Below are 16851 nucleotides of genomic sequence, written 5' to 3'. Positions count from 1 at the left end.
TTCTGGAGCATTCAGAGAAAAATAAGACATAGTTATTGCTTTCAATGAGATCAGAATCTCAATGAAGAAACATAACTGAAATGCCTAAAATAATCCAAGAATAATATAAAGCTGAATATTCATTTTATAAATATTGACTGTAGCAGGCAGGGGCTGGATGCCGAGTCTATTATGATGAATAAAACATAATCCCTGAATGAGCTTGAACTAGCAACATCCTCTGGAAAGAGAACGGAAGGGACCTTAGCAGAGCTGAACAGCAACACCGTTAGAGAACCTGAACTGAGCTTCTCCAGAGCAGAGGAGTCATGGGAGTTGACTGTTAATGCAAGATACTCGAAACAAAGAGATGACCACACAAAGCAGGCAGCTTCCACCCCAGATCATCAAAACAACAGTAGTAGTCACAGATGATAGCATGGTTTGGGACTTTCTTTAGGCAAACCAAAACCATTGCCAACACTTCATGTTACGCCTGAATGAACATTACAGGTGAAGTAAACAATCTATATCTAAGCTAAAAGAAAAGGCAGCCTGGCCGGAATCACTCGGACTGGTTTTCTTGGTCAGGCCTGAAGAATCTTAGGTTATGGTAGAAAAGGGTATTCCAGCCCCTTCTTATAATACTTCTAATTATTCCTGTTTATCTCACAGTCATTTAATGTTTTTTGTCCAGTGTCTCTTATGCTTTGACACAGCCACTGTCCCAGCAGATGTTTCAATAAATGATTTAAGGACAAACATACATGAAATTATGCTGATTCACTCAAACTGAAAGTCAGATCTTCGCAAATAAAATCTATCTTCAAGAAGAATCAGCAACAGAGGGGAAGGTCTGGACAATCCTTAATGCTATCCTGCAGCTTCGAGTGAAGAACTGGGGACCGAGAACGTAAAAAGTTCCCACACTCCTAGCAAAAGACTCTTCTTCAGCTGTGCTAACAAGAAGCCACCAAAACTAGTTTAAATTCAATCAATAAACAACTTGCCTTATTGAGTATGTTTTAGAAGCCAGCCAATCAATGAGAGTCCCTGCTTCTGAAGTAGCCTATCAGCAACAAATCCGGTTCAGTAAATACACCTCTGAGGACCAACTAAACAACAGTACTCACCGCCCGGTACCCATACTTCCACAGACGACGCCAGCCTTCTCAGCCTTCGAGCATCTGCCCAGCCCTGAACTCTGCACTTGCCTAAATCCCGACATAAGACCTGTAGTTTCTCTACTTGGAGAGATTCCGTCTGCTCCCAGCTTAGCTCCTTTATAAGAGTGAGCAGTACATTCAACTCTGTCTTTTTATTTCAGATGCTGAAGGCTGGTCTCATCATCCTTTGACATCCTTTAAACGCCCCTTTTAATAAATGCAAAATCTTTAGGGACTTTTTGCTTTAATATACTTCCCCAGATGGTACAAACATAACACTTTAGATTAGTTTTGTTATGCAGAACTAACACTGACATTTAGCTTTAAAATAAAAAAGTGGTATGGCACTAAATATTTATTTAAAAAAAATAGCTAAAGATTTTAAATTATAGAATGATTCATTTTGGGTGAATATTCTAGGGTCACAACCAAGATTTTATTCTCGCAAATTCCTTGAGTAGTGGTTTCTATGCTTTTCAATTAGTTCTCTCACACAGCTATGCTATAAGACTTTCTTGTAGGTGATGTGAAAATTCCTCTAAGTCACGTCTGCAGTCTCAGCAGGATTCAGAGCACAGGCGGTAACGTCCTCGCCAGAACACCAGAAAAAGATGGCTCAGCTTCTCTGGTCCTACCTTCATCTTCATCAGGCTTGACAACACTGAGAAGAGCTCCCTGTCTCAATGCCTTGCTACGCGGGGATCCAGCAGGCTGTGCCTCCACTGAGGCAGGCAGTCATTTCATCTTCTGTGCATTACTGGCCTGGAGCCCAAGCATACCCAGCTAGAGAATTAATCATAAATATGGGTTTAGGAAAGTGTCTCAATTTTAAGACCCTACAACCTAAGCTATAATAGCGTAATACACTATTGTATCACAAAAATGCAATCACAAGGCTAAAAAGGAATCTCAAAAATTCACCTGTTTCAACTTCCTACTTTAAGGTAACCATATTAATCAACTCCCAAAGATAAAGCAGATGTTTTTACAGCTAGGAAAAAAATTCTTGGAACTGCAGATCCTCCCCTCACATTTCCCTTAGCATTCTCTTCACACGTTCCCCTCAACCCAAGCTGACAGACAGAAAGCAATTAAGAGACAGAGGCAGAAGGGCCGCACAGAATGAATAAAGCCATCTTTCCTTTCCAGTTGGAATCTGGTGGATTTAAATCCTGAGGAGCAAGAAAAGAGTGTGAGTGAGGTCAGGCAACCAGTCAAAAGCCCCTGGTTGCTTAGCTCTTTCCTTTGAGATGCCATCTGGGAATAGGATTTGAGTTACCATCGTAATAAAAAAGACATCACCACACCATTTAATGAAGGCCTACTGTGTGCTAGGTATTTAAATATCATAGCCACTGTGCAAAGGGGAATCGTTATCCTCATTTTACAAGCAAGAACAATAAGACCCCAAGGGATTAAGTAACTTGCCCAAGGCTAAGCCAGTTAACTTGTCCAGCTATTGGGTGGTTATCCTGGGATTCCAGTTACGGCCATGTTGCCGCCATATGCCTTCATTCTTCCTTATATAGAAGAATGACCCAAGGAATGAGTGGGGTATCAGAATCATGATAGGGATTCTTAATGCTAGATTCCAGAGGTTCTGATCCCCTCACTGACACCCTCCCAGACTCATTGCACAGTAATCCACAACTACTGATGATGATGATATTAAAATAAGACAACAATAGTGCCTCACGCGCATTATCTCATTTCATCCTTGTACCAACCCATGAGGTAGGTCTACTCTTAGCCTCTCTTTATAGATGAGACAACACAGTCTCTGAGAGGTTACCTTGCCTAAACTGACACAGGTAGTAAGTGGTGGGAACCAGAGCACAGGCCCTTACATACCATCCCCTGCTGCATCAGAGGAATGTCTCAGATCTCTCAAGTTTGTTAGAAGTGGGAAAAATGTTGAAAATCATCATTCTAGAGAATAAACTAAACTCTTTAGTCTGGTCTTCAAGATCTTTCATGATCTTGCCACAACCTGTAATTTTCAAGCTTATTTTCCATCCCTTCCTTTCATAAGCCCTATGCTTCAGAAATTTTCCTACTCTTGTCTGTAAATACCCTGAGTTTTCTCATTTACCTAATGCTACCCCCTTTTGTTGAAAGGACATTCTCAATGTTTCATTTCCACAGCAAAATTTTATCCATTATCAAACTTCCCTCTCCAGATAGGAAGAAACCTCTTCCACTGCTGAAGTTCCGTGGCACTTCGCCCCTCTCTCAGGACACTGAGGACACATTTATCCTTGACTGGATTCCTACCTGCCTTCAGTAGGCAGAGGTTCTGTGTAAACCCCGTGGAATGAATGCCCTTCCGAGGCAAAACTCCTGGCTGGGAGAAATGTGCAGATGTAATGAAGCCAGAGAGAACAGACAGCTTTAAGCCTTCAGAAATTGCCATCCTAAAATGTACAACCCTCAAGAAGAGCAAACAAAAAAGTATCGAAATTATTCTTGTAATAGTGATTAGGAGTGTAGACTGGAGCCAGATGCAAACTCGCTGCGCGGACCTGGACAAGCCACTCAGCTGCTCTCCACGTCAACTGCCTCATCTGTAAATGGGAGCTAACAGCATCACCTACCTCCCTGGGCTGTGGTGGGTGCGCAGTGCGTTCATATATGTAAAGGGCCTAGCACAGTGCATGGCTCATAATAAACGCTACATAAATAGTAGCTATTATCATTTCTGAAACTCTTATATAATTGAAAGAGTGGCTCAGATCACCAAACCTCAAGAAGGGAACTGTCAGAGAAGGAAAATTTTCAGAGTGAACAACTTAGGCGACAAGGAGATGAACCGGCTCATATGAGAGGGCCAGCACTCTTCCTCTCAGAAGCCACAGATCAAGAGAAGAGGCAACTGAACGCTATAAAATAACAAGTTAAATTATGGAAGACAGAGTGAATACAGACTTCTAGGGAAAATACAGAGATGTTAGAACCACAGGGTGTACCTGGGAACCCGAAGGAGACTGTTTTAGGCCAAACAAATTTAAAAATAGATAGCTTCTAACTTAAAAATAGACCAATCCAAGGGGCTGGCTTGGTGGCGTACTGTAAGTTCACGCACTCTGCTTTGGTGGTCCCAGGTTTGAGAGTTCGGATCCTGGGCGTGGACCTGCGCACCGGTCATCAAGCCATGCTGTGGTGGCATCGCGCATACAAAATAGAGGAAGACTGGCACAGATGTTAGCTCAAGGACAGTCTTCCTCAAACAAAGGGAGGAAGATTGGCAACAGATGTTAGCTCAGGTCTTCCTCACCAAAAAAAAAAAAAAAAAAAAAAACGAATCCAAAATTAGCTCTTTAGACTCAGAATACGATTTTTCACGAAAACAACATTTTATGTATTGCCTGAGTTCTCTGGCTAATCCATAGAAGCCAATTTAACTTAATTATTACTTTGGTAATAATTATAGATTTTCATATTAATAGACTGTTTTAGTTACCAGATTGCTATTAGCATATACTTTACTAATTATGTACAATAATGCTTTGTAACAAATCATCCTTACTGTAGGAGTGGGAATTCACAACATCAAACATCATGAATGCAGGAGGGGATTTGATAGACAGCTAGAGTCACTATACTTCCTGGTTTGCCCAGAATAGTAATGCTTTATGCTTGTCACTCTGATTATAATTATCAACAGCTCCCTTTCACTCTCAAGTGTCCTGGTTTGGAGTATGGTTATATGGTCACCTTAGTGTTAATATCTTCACCCTAACACTACAAGTGAGGAAACTAAGCCACAGAGCAGTGCTGTGACTTAGCCAAGGTTATGGAGTTAGGAAGGGACCAGAATTAGAACCCAGAAATAGATTTTCCTAGTCCAGGAGTCTTCCTGTTATACGGCATGGACTCATCAGTAGCAAGATAATGGTGATGACTGTGACGGCCAGGATTTGGGGCACCAGCAGTACACGAGAGAGAAAGTCCATAAGCAAAGCTCGCCCCATCCCAGAGAGACTTCACAGGGTCAGCCGCTGAAGGCTGAGGGATTTAGGGGATCTTTGCTTGTGTACCTTAAGCCTGGCCTGTTTCTCTTTTCACTACACCCACTTGTGGCTTCTTGTCATACAGGAAAGATTGTGGGGGAAGTAAGGAATTTAGTTTTGGACATGTTAAGTTTGAGATGTCTTTTCAACATTTAACTGGAGACGGAGAATAGGAGTCTAGTCTGGAGGCATCAGTTTGGGAGTCAGCAAGGAAAGGGTGGTATCTTGTAGCTTACGGCACTCATCAGAAGAGCAAGAAAAGAGGTCTGCAGTAAGCAAAAGATGGTGAATGATGACATGGAAAAGGCCTCAGGGCACTGAACAACCAGCTCCAATGATGAGAGGAAGAAAAAAATGATGCCTATGACAATAATGATGACAAACTGCGGCTACTACCATTATTGGAAACTATGTTCCAGGAACTCTACCAAGTACTTTATTAGCTTAGACCTCATTACCATCCTCTGAAGGGGAGGGAAAAAACAAGGCCAGAGAGGTTATGAAACTTGACTAAGTCACAAAATAAGTAGCAGAGCAGAAATTCAGGTCGGACTCTCAAGAGCTCTGCTCTTTCAATGTTCTGTGTGTTGGGATCTTATCTTCCCTCTTCTTTCTTTTGTCCTTTGTAATGCATGTGACGACAGTCTGGCTTACAAATATTTTTCTTCTGTGGAAACATTTATTTTTATAGTTAGAATAATGACGCTGAATCGTGTGAATGTGACTTCAGAACTTAGACGCTGTCAGGCTTCTTTTAGTCAGTGTGCAGGCCCTACGTCTGCCCCGAGCACATTCTACTAGAAGAGAAGTGGAAGATGTCTGCTCTTCATTTGCACTGTTTGTGGGGTAGTCACGTTCATATTGCAAACACAGGTTTCAAAATGACCATCAACTATTATTTTTAGAACAGAAACATTTAGGAAATTCACTAACCAACATCCTGATTACAAACTTTCTTATGAGGCGCATACATTTGCTTGTTTAAGGTGGGCTTGAGATTTGCTGAGAACAGTTTTTCTTGAGAATACGAACCTGTTAGGAAATGTAAGATGGAGCAATCTGCACGGAAGTATAAAATTGGAAACCAAATATTGCCTACTGAAAGGCAGTAATAAAAACTGATGAGACTCCTGTTTTTAAAATTATATTAAGAAGCATTACTATTTTGCTAAGAACAGTTTCATATTTATTGATATTAATTCAAATTTCTCACCAGCGATAACATATACTCTGATCCTTCTCTCCAAAAAAAAAAAAATCTATTAAAGCACTTGTAAAAACTGAAAGCCAGGGGCTGGCCCGGTTGCATAGTGGTTAAGTTTGTGTACTCCACTTTGGTGGCCCAGGGTTTGCAGGTTTGGATCTCAGGCGCAGACCTATGTACTGCTCGTCAAGCCATGCTGTGGTGGCATACAAAATACGCAGAAAATAGAGGAAGACTGGCATGGATGTTAGATCAAGGACAACCTTCCTCACCAAAAAAAAAAAACGGAAAAAAAGAATGAAAGCCGGGCTTAGGCACAAAATTTGCTTCTGAAGTTCCAGAGGAAGAAGACTATTGTTATAAGGAGTAAGTCTTAGGCTCCTCTCTAGCTGTTTCACGCATTTAAGTCTAACCTCTCAAAACTAAGAGAAGATGCTAAAGAGCAGGGACGATGGCTTCTATTTCTTTTGTACAGTGACTAGCACAGTACTTGGAAGACTATATATACTATGTAATTGCTAAAATCCTGGTCTTTACAGTTCTCAACTTTACATATTGAGAATTTGTTGCCATTCCACCATTTAAAGGAAACATCTTGTCTCTCCCACCAGAAAACACAGATACAGCCAGGAACAAAGGTTTTCTACAACCAACTCTCACAATGAATTTCTCCTGGAATTTGGTGCTGCAAGAATTTTGGTTGAGTTCTTAATGACCTGATTTTCTGTATGACACAGTCAGTGCCTAAAATAGGGAATTAAAAACTGCATTTAGAAATGGTTTTGATTCATTGCATACCAATTGTATTAACAAACACGTTGTTGGAATTCAATAGGCATCCAGGGCTAGAAAATTCTCATTTTTCTTCCCCAGTGAAATATTTTATAGAAGAAAAAATATTAATATATTCCATAAATACCTATCTTTTTGCCTCTTGTAATGGTACGTCATCCAAGCTTTATGCTTTTGTCTTTTTGCAGACAAAGAAAGCACATTTTGGATTTCAAACATAAAGGGGAACTAGTAGAGGCTTTAAATTAAATTAGGGAAATAAACCATGACGTACTGCTCTTCCTTCTTTGCTCAAGAGATTGCCAGTCAGCTTATTTGATGGATAGTTACCTTTGTACCTTCTCAGGCTTTCTATGCTGGCAAGATACCACGTCCTTGAAAAAGATGGGAGAGAATAAGCAAACATGAATTAGGGATGGAAAGCCCTGAAGCAGATATTAAGATTCCCTTTGTACATGTTCGAAGGAAGGCCAACAAGGTCCATCACAGCCTGGAATTCCATATTATGCTTTTGATTTCACAAATTAACAGGCTTTGAGCAGTCAATGGAGCATGTGAATCAGTAAGACGTGAAGTTTGTCAGAGGAAACGACTGCTTAGAAAGAATCCAAGCGTCTCTAAGTTTGTAGAAGAAAGTACACTCTGGTTCTATGAAATCAAAGTTGTGGGTTTAATGGGCTAATGTGACATAGATGAAAAATTGTGTTCTAAAGCCAGCAACTGTACCCTTAGCTACAGCTAGCAGTTTCATAAATGCTGACTGATGGCACAAAAGGTATAATGGGTAATACAGGATGGTTAGCTCGGTGCCAATCCATCCTTACTGTTGAAAACAAGCTCAAAATGCAATATGACTGACGGTATACCAAATATGAATGCCTTTTGCACGTTACTCTGGCCTTGACATGTTCCAACTGCTCTGACTGCTCCTGGGCACTGGGCAAGAAGATGAGTAAGAATACAGTCCATCACATCTACTGCATGGTTCAGTGGCCTTAAAAACACATTTTACATGTCACATAAAAACATGTCACATGGGGCCAGCCCCGTGGCAGAGTGGTTAAGTTCGCGCACTCTGATTCAGCGGCCCAGGGTTCAGATCCTGGGTGCAGACGTGGCACTGCTCATTAGGCCATGATGAGGCGGTGTCCCACATACCACAACTAGAAGGACCCACAACTAAAATATACAACTATGCGCTGGGGGGATTTGGGGAGGGAAAAAAAAAAGCAGGGAAAAAAAAGAAGAAGATTGGCAACAGTTGTTAGCTCAGGTGCCAATCTTTAAAAAAAAAAAAAAGTCACATAAAAACACATTTGTTAGGTTCCCTCTAATTGCAAGACACATCATAAATACCTAAACAATGTACTTTGTAAATGTAAGTAGATATTTTAATTTAAAAAATAGTTTCAAAAACTGGAGTTAGTGTGCACCAAGGGCAAAATAAGGTACAAACTTGACCATTCCAAGACCCGAACAATTTCAAATTCAGGTTAACTTTTTCTTTTTCACTTAAAGTAAGAAACAGTCAGCTACAGGACCAAGATTAGAAAGCTAACATGCTCTGAAGAAAACTCCTATGTTAACAACTGAAATAAAACCTTAATTTTAAAAGCTCCTTATTATGGAAAAATTCAAACGTCCACAGAGTAAACAGAACAGTATAAATTAACCCACATCATTCTCCTGCACCATCACTCAGCTTCATCAATTATCAGTTCAATTTTGCTTTATCTAGACCCCTACCTTGTGCTTTTTCTTGCTATCAAGTCACTATATCTCTAAACGTTTCAGTAAAACCTTACAATTCTGATTGAATGTTGATAGAATTTTGGGGGTTTTGTGTTTTATTTTTCATTGCCTTTAATTTTGAATACTTATGTCAGTGAAACAGAGGAAAACTGGTGTTTATTGAAAGCAAGGGGAAGAAAATTTAGGTTTTTCCATTTTTCTGGAATTTCTGGGACCTAAATACAGTGGTAAACTTTTCTCCTCCTTTCACTGAAGGAGGAGACAGAGCTACCAAGATACAGTCACACAATTTAACAAACAGTAGTTGAGTGCTAGGGATGGGGCTAGGTAAAAATGAGTAAAACAAAGACTCTATCTAGAATGGGTGAGACAGACACATAAACAGATAATGTCAATGTAATGTGGAAAAGCTGGGATAATGGTATTCACAGGTTACTATGGGAACAGAGAATAAGGGCAAATTAGGTATTGAAGAAAGGCTTCCAGGAAGAGATGACATCTGAGTAAATGCAAAAATACTGCAAAGATTGTTATTATGTCATTATAATAAGCCCAATGTCAAGTCTCCTTCAAACAGATTTCCTTCCTTTAGGTGGTTGGTGAATTAGGGGGTAGAGGGGAAGATTCTTCAAAGAATATTAGTCTGGGAAGAGTGAAATACCAAGAATTAAAAAAACAACCACTATATCACACCTTGTGGGGAATACCAAAGGGAACAAGGCTTGGTCTCTACCCTCGAGGAGGTAGGAATCTAGATGGAGAGAAATTAAACATGCATTAGAAAACTTTACTATATGATATTTAATCAAAATACAGAGTGTAGGGATGGGAAGAATGGTGTGGACTGAAATATTTGAGTAAGAACTAGAACTCAAATCAAAATTCTGAATATAAATTTAACCCAGATCAAAAAAGGAAGCCATCAGGTAAAGAATAGGAAAAGGTGAGTCTTAAGTGGTCAAGGAGTCTTAGTCTTTAAAAAGTCTTTCTTGGGGGCTGGCCACATGGCATAGTGTTTAAGTTGGGTGCACTCTACTTCGGTGGCCTGGGTTCATGGGTTCGGATCCCAGGTGCAGACCTACCCACTCGTCAGCCACGCTGAGGCTGAGACCCATATACAAAACAGAGGAAGACTGGCACAGATGTTAGCTCAGGGTGAATCTTCCTCAGCAAAACGAAAAAGTATTTCTTCATTCTGTCCAACTTTGGGTTGATTGAGGCAGTAAGGGGAAGGTCAAGATCTTTTATCTAAACCTTGGTCTCCAAAGAGTTGTGTGAGTGTGTGTGCTTATGTGTGCATTGTGTATGTTAGTTTCAGAGCATGAAGATTTGATTTGAGAATTTACAATTTGATTCTAACTTATTCCACTGGAATAATGCACAATGTCAGATGCAAATACAAAGATCTAGTCTAGTAGATATGTGATTCTTGGGGAGAAAAGAAAAACTAAAATCCATAAAAATAAAAGTCATAAAAGACACATAGGAAAATTCAATCAACACTATAAGATAATGAAAAAATATTTTCCAATCATCCTCAGAGATCAATGGCTCACCATTCACAAAATTTTATTTTATTTTTATTGTTTTATTTTTTGGTCAGGAAGATTCGCTCTGAGCTAACATCCGTTGCAAATCTTCCTCTTTTTTTGTGTGTGCTTGAGGAAGATTAGCCCTGAGCTAACCTGTGCCAGTCTTCCTCTATTTTATACGTGGGTCGCTGCTACAGCATGGCTTGACAAGTGGTGTAGGTCCATGCCCCAGGATCCAAACCTGCGAGCCCGGGCCACTGAAGCAGAGTGTGCCGGACTGAACCACTACACCATGGGGCCGGCCCCTACAACTTTATTTTTAATAACAACAACAGTGTCAGCTCACACTTATGGAGCATCTACTACACAGCAAGCTTTATATAATTGACTCATTTAATCCTCAAAATGAGTTATGAGGTAGATACTGTTCCTCTCATTTTATAGAGGCGGTAACTGAGACACAGAGAGATCTATCTAAAAGATATTTTAATTTTCCTCCACTCCAGTTTTTCAAACTTCCCTTGTCAGAATTTAGGTCAGAGGTTAAAAAAAGACATGTAGGTATATTGCAAGTATAGGTTGAAATCTAATATTTTTATGAATTCAGAAAAAATACTTACATCCTTCATTGACTTAAATAAAATAATGTGTGATAGTATGCTGGCACAGAACCATAAACATAAAGGTTAAATCAACCCATGAGGCTAAGACATAGAGCTGCAATAGAAACATGCTCTAAAAATGGCATGTTTATCAAAAGACCAAAGAATAGTCTCTGAATATTTCCCATGGGATTGAGGAATGCATCTTTTTCATAAAACTTATACACACAGAGAACATAAATTGTAATAAATGACCATATCATATACAGCAATAAAGTTGGCCAGTAGTAAAAAATCATTTGAGATAACTTTTGTCCCTACTGAACAGTAGAAATATATTACTCCCCAGGTAGAGTTAGTTGCTTTTTCTTCCAAGCCCTGAAAGCACTTTACACGTAGCTATCCCCAGCATTTATATTATATTACATTATAATATAATTAACTGTTCATGTAGTAGTCTTCCCTCCAGACTATGAATCCTCGAGGACAGCGTCTAAATTTATTCATCCTGGGATTTGCAAAGGCTCAAAAAACTTACTCTTATGCACTCTTTCTCAGGCATCTATTAGATGGCGTTCATATAAAACAAGGTAACAAACAAGGAAGACAGGGAATCCAGGAAACAGGAAACCCAAAGGTTCTACTTATCAATCCATATTAAAAGTGGTCCTGAACTTATGGGTTTTAAGAAGATCAAATCCATACGAAGGCCTTCCATGGATTTTTGAAATATTAAATCATTTCATGTGCTTTTAGCTTTACACAGTTATACTTTTACAGCAGTACGACGATAAAAGAGGCTGTAGGATTTTAACTCTTACCTGTAATACAGCAGCAAATAAGTATACTACTATGAAGATTACAGTTAAAGAAGTGTGACCGCTTTTCATCAAATGAATAGTGTAGAGGAAAATTAAATGTCCAGGAATCACTAAAAGCAGCAGAACTTGAGCAGACTTATTATTTACTCCTGTAATATAAAATGTAAAATTTGTCAAAGTCATATTTTGGTTAATAATAGGTCACAGTTATTAAAATTTGAGAGTTACTTTCCAGTTACTATACTACATAGCATCACATAAAATTCAATTGTTAAAAGTAAATTTCAGTTATTTATAATTCACCTAATTCTTTGAAACTCTCATTGTATGATATATGTTAATTAAGTGAAAGGTGGTTGATAAAAACTTGCTATGAAGAACATTGGTCAGACGTGACTATCTATTATAAAAACAGAGAGAAGACAAAAGAAAAAACATAAAGTTCTTAAAGTACTAGAATGTTTTAATTTTACTTTTCCTCTAGAGTTCTTTCACTGAGATTACAAGGCTGGGCATTCCTGATCCTCATTCAAAAGTTACTAATTACGTTTATTTTCATCAGAAAAAAAAGGTGACAAGAATTGTGAGGTTTAAAATTGTGATATTAGGTTTTTGGCAATCACGTGCCTGGGTGACATAAATAACGGACTGTTCTTTGTTACTGAGGTTATCACTTTCCATCCTGTTTATTTGGGATCAAATGCCCATGTTTAGAAAGACCAAAAAGATTAATATAGGAAAGACAGTACCTCTGTCTCCCTAAATCACCGAGCTTTCTCATACGCATAAATTTCCTCCTTCCTGACTCATAAACAAGTCATCCCAGAGAAAGGAGTAATAGAGAAAAATCATACAAAGTTCCTCAGCAACTGCAGAATTGATACAGATGACTTTTTGTTCACTGAGATTTGGTGAACAAAATCTATTCTATTTAAAAATCTATTTAGCTCTCAGAAATAGAAAAGTTGTGCAACACTCACAAACAAAATATGTATTCAACGAATGTGGCCTGCCTATATTCTTAGAGAGGACTAGTTCCTGAAATAAAATATGCAAAAATCCACGAGCACGCACCTGGGCCAAAAAAGGTTCTAAATGGGTAGTAACAAGCTTTGGGTTCCTCAGGCAATTCCCCTGGAATGCTATGTAAATGGAGGTAGGTAGAAATCCTGCTAGCCTGAATGGCCACCAAATTACCACCGATCCCTGAAACATAAGGAGAAACAAACAAAGCAGTTATCCTCATATTTTAAACAAACTGCATAAATTCAACCAAATGCAAGCCTCTCTATGTCAGATCCTGGGCTAAGAAAACAAAAATAGAGTTCTTCTGAAATGTTGATCTATTTAATGTTGAGGTAGGGATTCCAAAGGCATAAAATTATTGTTATGAAAGACTCATTCATTAGTTTTCAAATCTGATTCACTGTCTGGTCTGAAAGCAGACTAGAGCAAGTAATTTTTAAAAATTACTATCACAACCAAGATATAAAACTAGGTAACAAGATGTTTCACGTTTATCACTTTAATGAGAGACTATGCTAAATTTATTCAAATAGACATGGCTTGATACTTTTCTTCTCAGGTTACGAAAGAAATTGGTGTAAGGCATTGAAAAAGATAACCCTCAAGAAAGTCATCTTTTAACCTAGATTATCCTCTCACATACTCCGAGGAAGAGGAGTTGAGCCAAGAGGTGAAATGAATTCCAAAGGGTGGTCTGCCCTTCTAGGTTGAGACAGACTATGGCAGGAAGAGGGAGTAGCCATAAAATCAAGTAGGAGGAAACAACTGAAAATTTCAAGTTCGTCCATGCTAAGTGGGGGCTCGCGTAACCATTTAGAATACCTAGGAGCCCTAGACTCAAGGGGAGTCCACATTCACTTGCCGGCTATTTTCGCAGGCCTCCACTGGGTGCTTGTGAGACAGACTGAGGTAGGGCAGAAGACTTGAGATAGCCAGCCTTGGTGGCACACAGGCAAGAAATCCCATCCATTTCTGAACCTTTCTCACATGTGAAGCAAAGATGCTTGGGGAGGTGGAGGAGACACTGTAACCATGGGACCTCTAGGACCAGTTCAACCTACCCCATTTTATCAACAGAGTAATGAAGAGTGGTTTTTCAGGAACTGAGAAATGACTCCTTGTCCAATTCAGGCCGATTGAGACCACCAACCCATCAGCTGGGCCTGCACAAATGCCCAATAAGTGACCCTTTTGACGTCAAGGGCTGAAAACTCCACCCTCAGATCATACTAACACCACCATTTTGTGAACATGTGTCCTACGAAGAGGCATGAAGCTTGATTACACTTGCACAGATCATCAGTTACCTCACTTCTCCTTACCTCCAATCATCTATCTCCACAGTTCAGACTCTGCCCTTCAACCCATGAATTTTACCCCAAGCCCTGGATCAAGGAGATGCATCCGAGAGCATATGCCTCTTGTCTCCTTGCAGATCAATCTAGCAATAAAACTGTTTCCTCTTCCCAAAAGCTGATGCCATAATAATTGGCTTTTTTTTAATGCATGTCAAGTAGGAGAACCCCAATTTTATGTGGTAACAATACTCTAGCTATCTGGTCCCAGACAAATATCAATTGTCACTGGAGGAAAAACAGAAGCAGAAGCTGTCTGCTGCTGGAGTGGAAGAAAATCTTCTTGCTCAAGACTAATCTGGCAGAGTTTGACTGTCAATAGGGCAAGGGGAAGAAACATTGAGAAAGCCCTACCTCTGAGGACCAAGTGCACAGGGACTGACTACGATTGAGGGTAGAGCAAGAGAACCCCAAACTCCATGCCATGCTTTGCACCAAGTGACAAGCATCAGCAGCCTACAGTGGGAAGAGGTGCAAGAACAGAGAGAGTTAAGCCTTCCGGGCTGCAGGCATACAGCTCTCCAGGCTTCACACAAAGCATGAGGTAGCAGGAATCCATTGAAAAAGAGATTTGAGGGGCTGGCCCCGTGGCCGAATGGTTAAGTTCGCGCGCTCCGCTGTAGGTGGCCCAGTGTTTCGTTGGTTCGAATCCTGGGCGCAGACATGGCACTGCTCATCAAACCACGCTGAGGCAGCGTCCCACATGCCACAACTAGAAGGACCCACAACGAAGAATATACAACTATGTACTGGGGGGCTTTGGGGAGAAGAAGGAAAAATAAAATCTTTAAAACAAAAAGGAAAAGAGATTTGAAGCCAGTGGTGCATTGAAGGTAACTATAATAACCACAAAAAACAAACCCAGCTCAACTACTGACTAGACTGACTCAATCCTCCAAACTAACAACCTGACAGAAGAAAAAGCCTGCCTATTTTTAGGCATGAATAATATATATGTCAATCTCCAATGTTCTTTTATACACAAAGTCCAGCATTCGATAAAAGTTGATAAGACAGTAAAAAGCGATAAAGAAAACAGACTATTGTCAGAAGTTAAGAAGTCAACAGAAGCAGACTCAGAGATGACTCAGGTGTTGAAACTATCTGACAAGGATTTTAAAATACCTGTGATTAACATGTTAAAGGTTCTGGTGGAAAAGATGTATAACACGCATTATTAAAAGATGGGGACATAAATAGGTTAAAAGTGTAAGTATGGAAAAAGGTATACCATATAAATACTAGTGAAAAGAAAGCTAGAGTGGCTATATCAATTTCAGAAAGAAAAAAAAAAGATTTTATAACATAGAATATTACCAGGGATAAAGACAGACATTGAATAATGGTTGAAGAGGTCAAGTCACAAAAAAGACATAACAATCCTAAATGTAAATGCACCTAAAAATAGATCTTCAAAATACATAAAGCAAAAACTGATAACTCTAAAAAGAAAAACAGACAAGTCTGTGTTTATACTGAGGTTTTACCACTCTTCTTTCATTAACTGATAGAATACACAGATTTAAAAAATCAAAACTATACAGAAGATTTGAACAATACTATTAATCAACTTGGTCTAAATGACACTTATAGAACACACTGCCCAACAACAGCAGAATATAAATTCTTTACAGATGAACACATGGAACATTCATGCAGATAGACAAATTATTAGCCATAAAATAAGTCTCAATAAATTTGAAATGACTGGAACATATAAAGTACATTCTCTGGCCACAACAGAAAAGATAGATATATGGGAATTCCCCAAAATATTTGGAAAGTAAACATACACTTCTAAATAACCCACAGATCAAAGAAGAAAGCACAAAGGAAACTGAAAAATATTTTGAATTTAATGAAAATGAAAACACAACATATTGAGAATCATGGGAGGCACATAAAGCAGTACTTAGAAATTCACAGCATTAAATACTTAAATTAGAAAAGAAGAGCGGTTTCATATCAGTGATCTAAGGTTCCCATCCCAAGAACCTAGAAAAAAAGAAAAAATTAAACTGAAAGAAAGCATAAAGAAGGAATATAACAGCACAAATCAATGAAATAGAAAACAAAAATAGAGAAAATAAATGAAATCAGAAGTTGATTCTTTGAATAGATCAAGAATAGAAGAGAGAAGACACAAATTCCAACATCAAGAATGAACGAGGAATCAGCATTACAGACTACGCAGGAATTAAAAGAATAATATGGTATATCATGAACAACTTTATGCCAGAAAATTTGATAGCTTAGATGAAGTGGAAAAATTCCTTGAAAAACATAAACTATGAAACTCACTTGACAAGAAACAGATAACATGAATAGCCCTATATCCATGAAGCAGTGGTTCTCATCTGGGAGTGATTTTGCCACCAATTCTCCCTTCCCCTCAAAAAAGATTTGCCAATATCTAGAAACATTTTTGGCTGTCATAATTTGGAGGTTGCTACTGGCATCTAATAGGCAGAAGCCAGAGATGTTGCTAAACATCCTACAATGCACAGGAAGTCCCCCCATAATAAGAAATTATCTGGCCCCAAATGTCACTTGTGTGAAGATTGAGAAACTCTGTATTAAAGAAATTGAATTCATCGTTAAAAACTTGCTCA

At 39.0% G+C, this 16851-nt stretch overlaps 1 protein-coding gene across 2 annotated transcripts in view; it reads right to left on the bottom strand.

Moving 5' to 3' along the window:
• SLC41A2 (solute carrier family 41 member 2) overlaps positions 1-16851 on the bottom strand; it is a 124429-nt gene that overhangs the window by 15834 nt on the left and 91744 nt on the right. For both annotated transcript variants that reach the window (XM_046646010.1, XM_046646011.1), the window contains 2 exons: positions 12933-13064; positions 11859-12007 (listed from right to left, as the gene is read on the bottom strand). In XM_046646010.1, the coding sequence (XP_046501966.1) occupies positions 11859-12007; positions 12933-13064 (281 nt within the window). The remainder of the gene's footprint in view (positions 1-11858; positions 12008-12932; positions 13065-16851) is intronic.

Source organism: Equus quagga, chromosome 19 (genome assembly GCF_021613505.1).
Source record: "Equus quagga isolate Etosha38 chromosome 19, UCLA_HA_Equagga_1.0, whole genome shotgun sequence".
Lineage (NCBI taxonomy): Eukaryota > Metazoa > Chordata > Mammalia > Perissodactyla > Equidae > Equus > Equus quagga.
The sequence above is the reverse complement of the archived record's forward strand: the minus strand, read 5'-3'. Positions and strand labels throughout refer to the sequence as shown.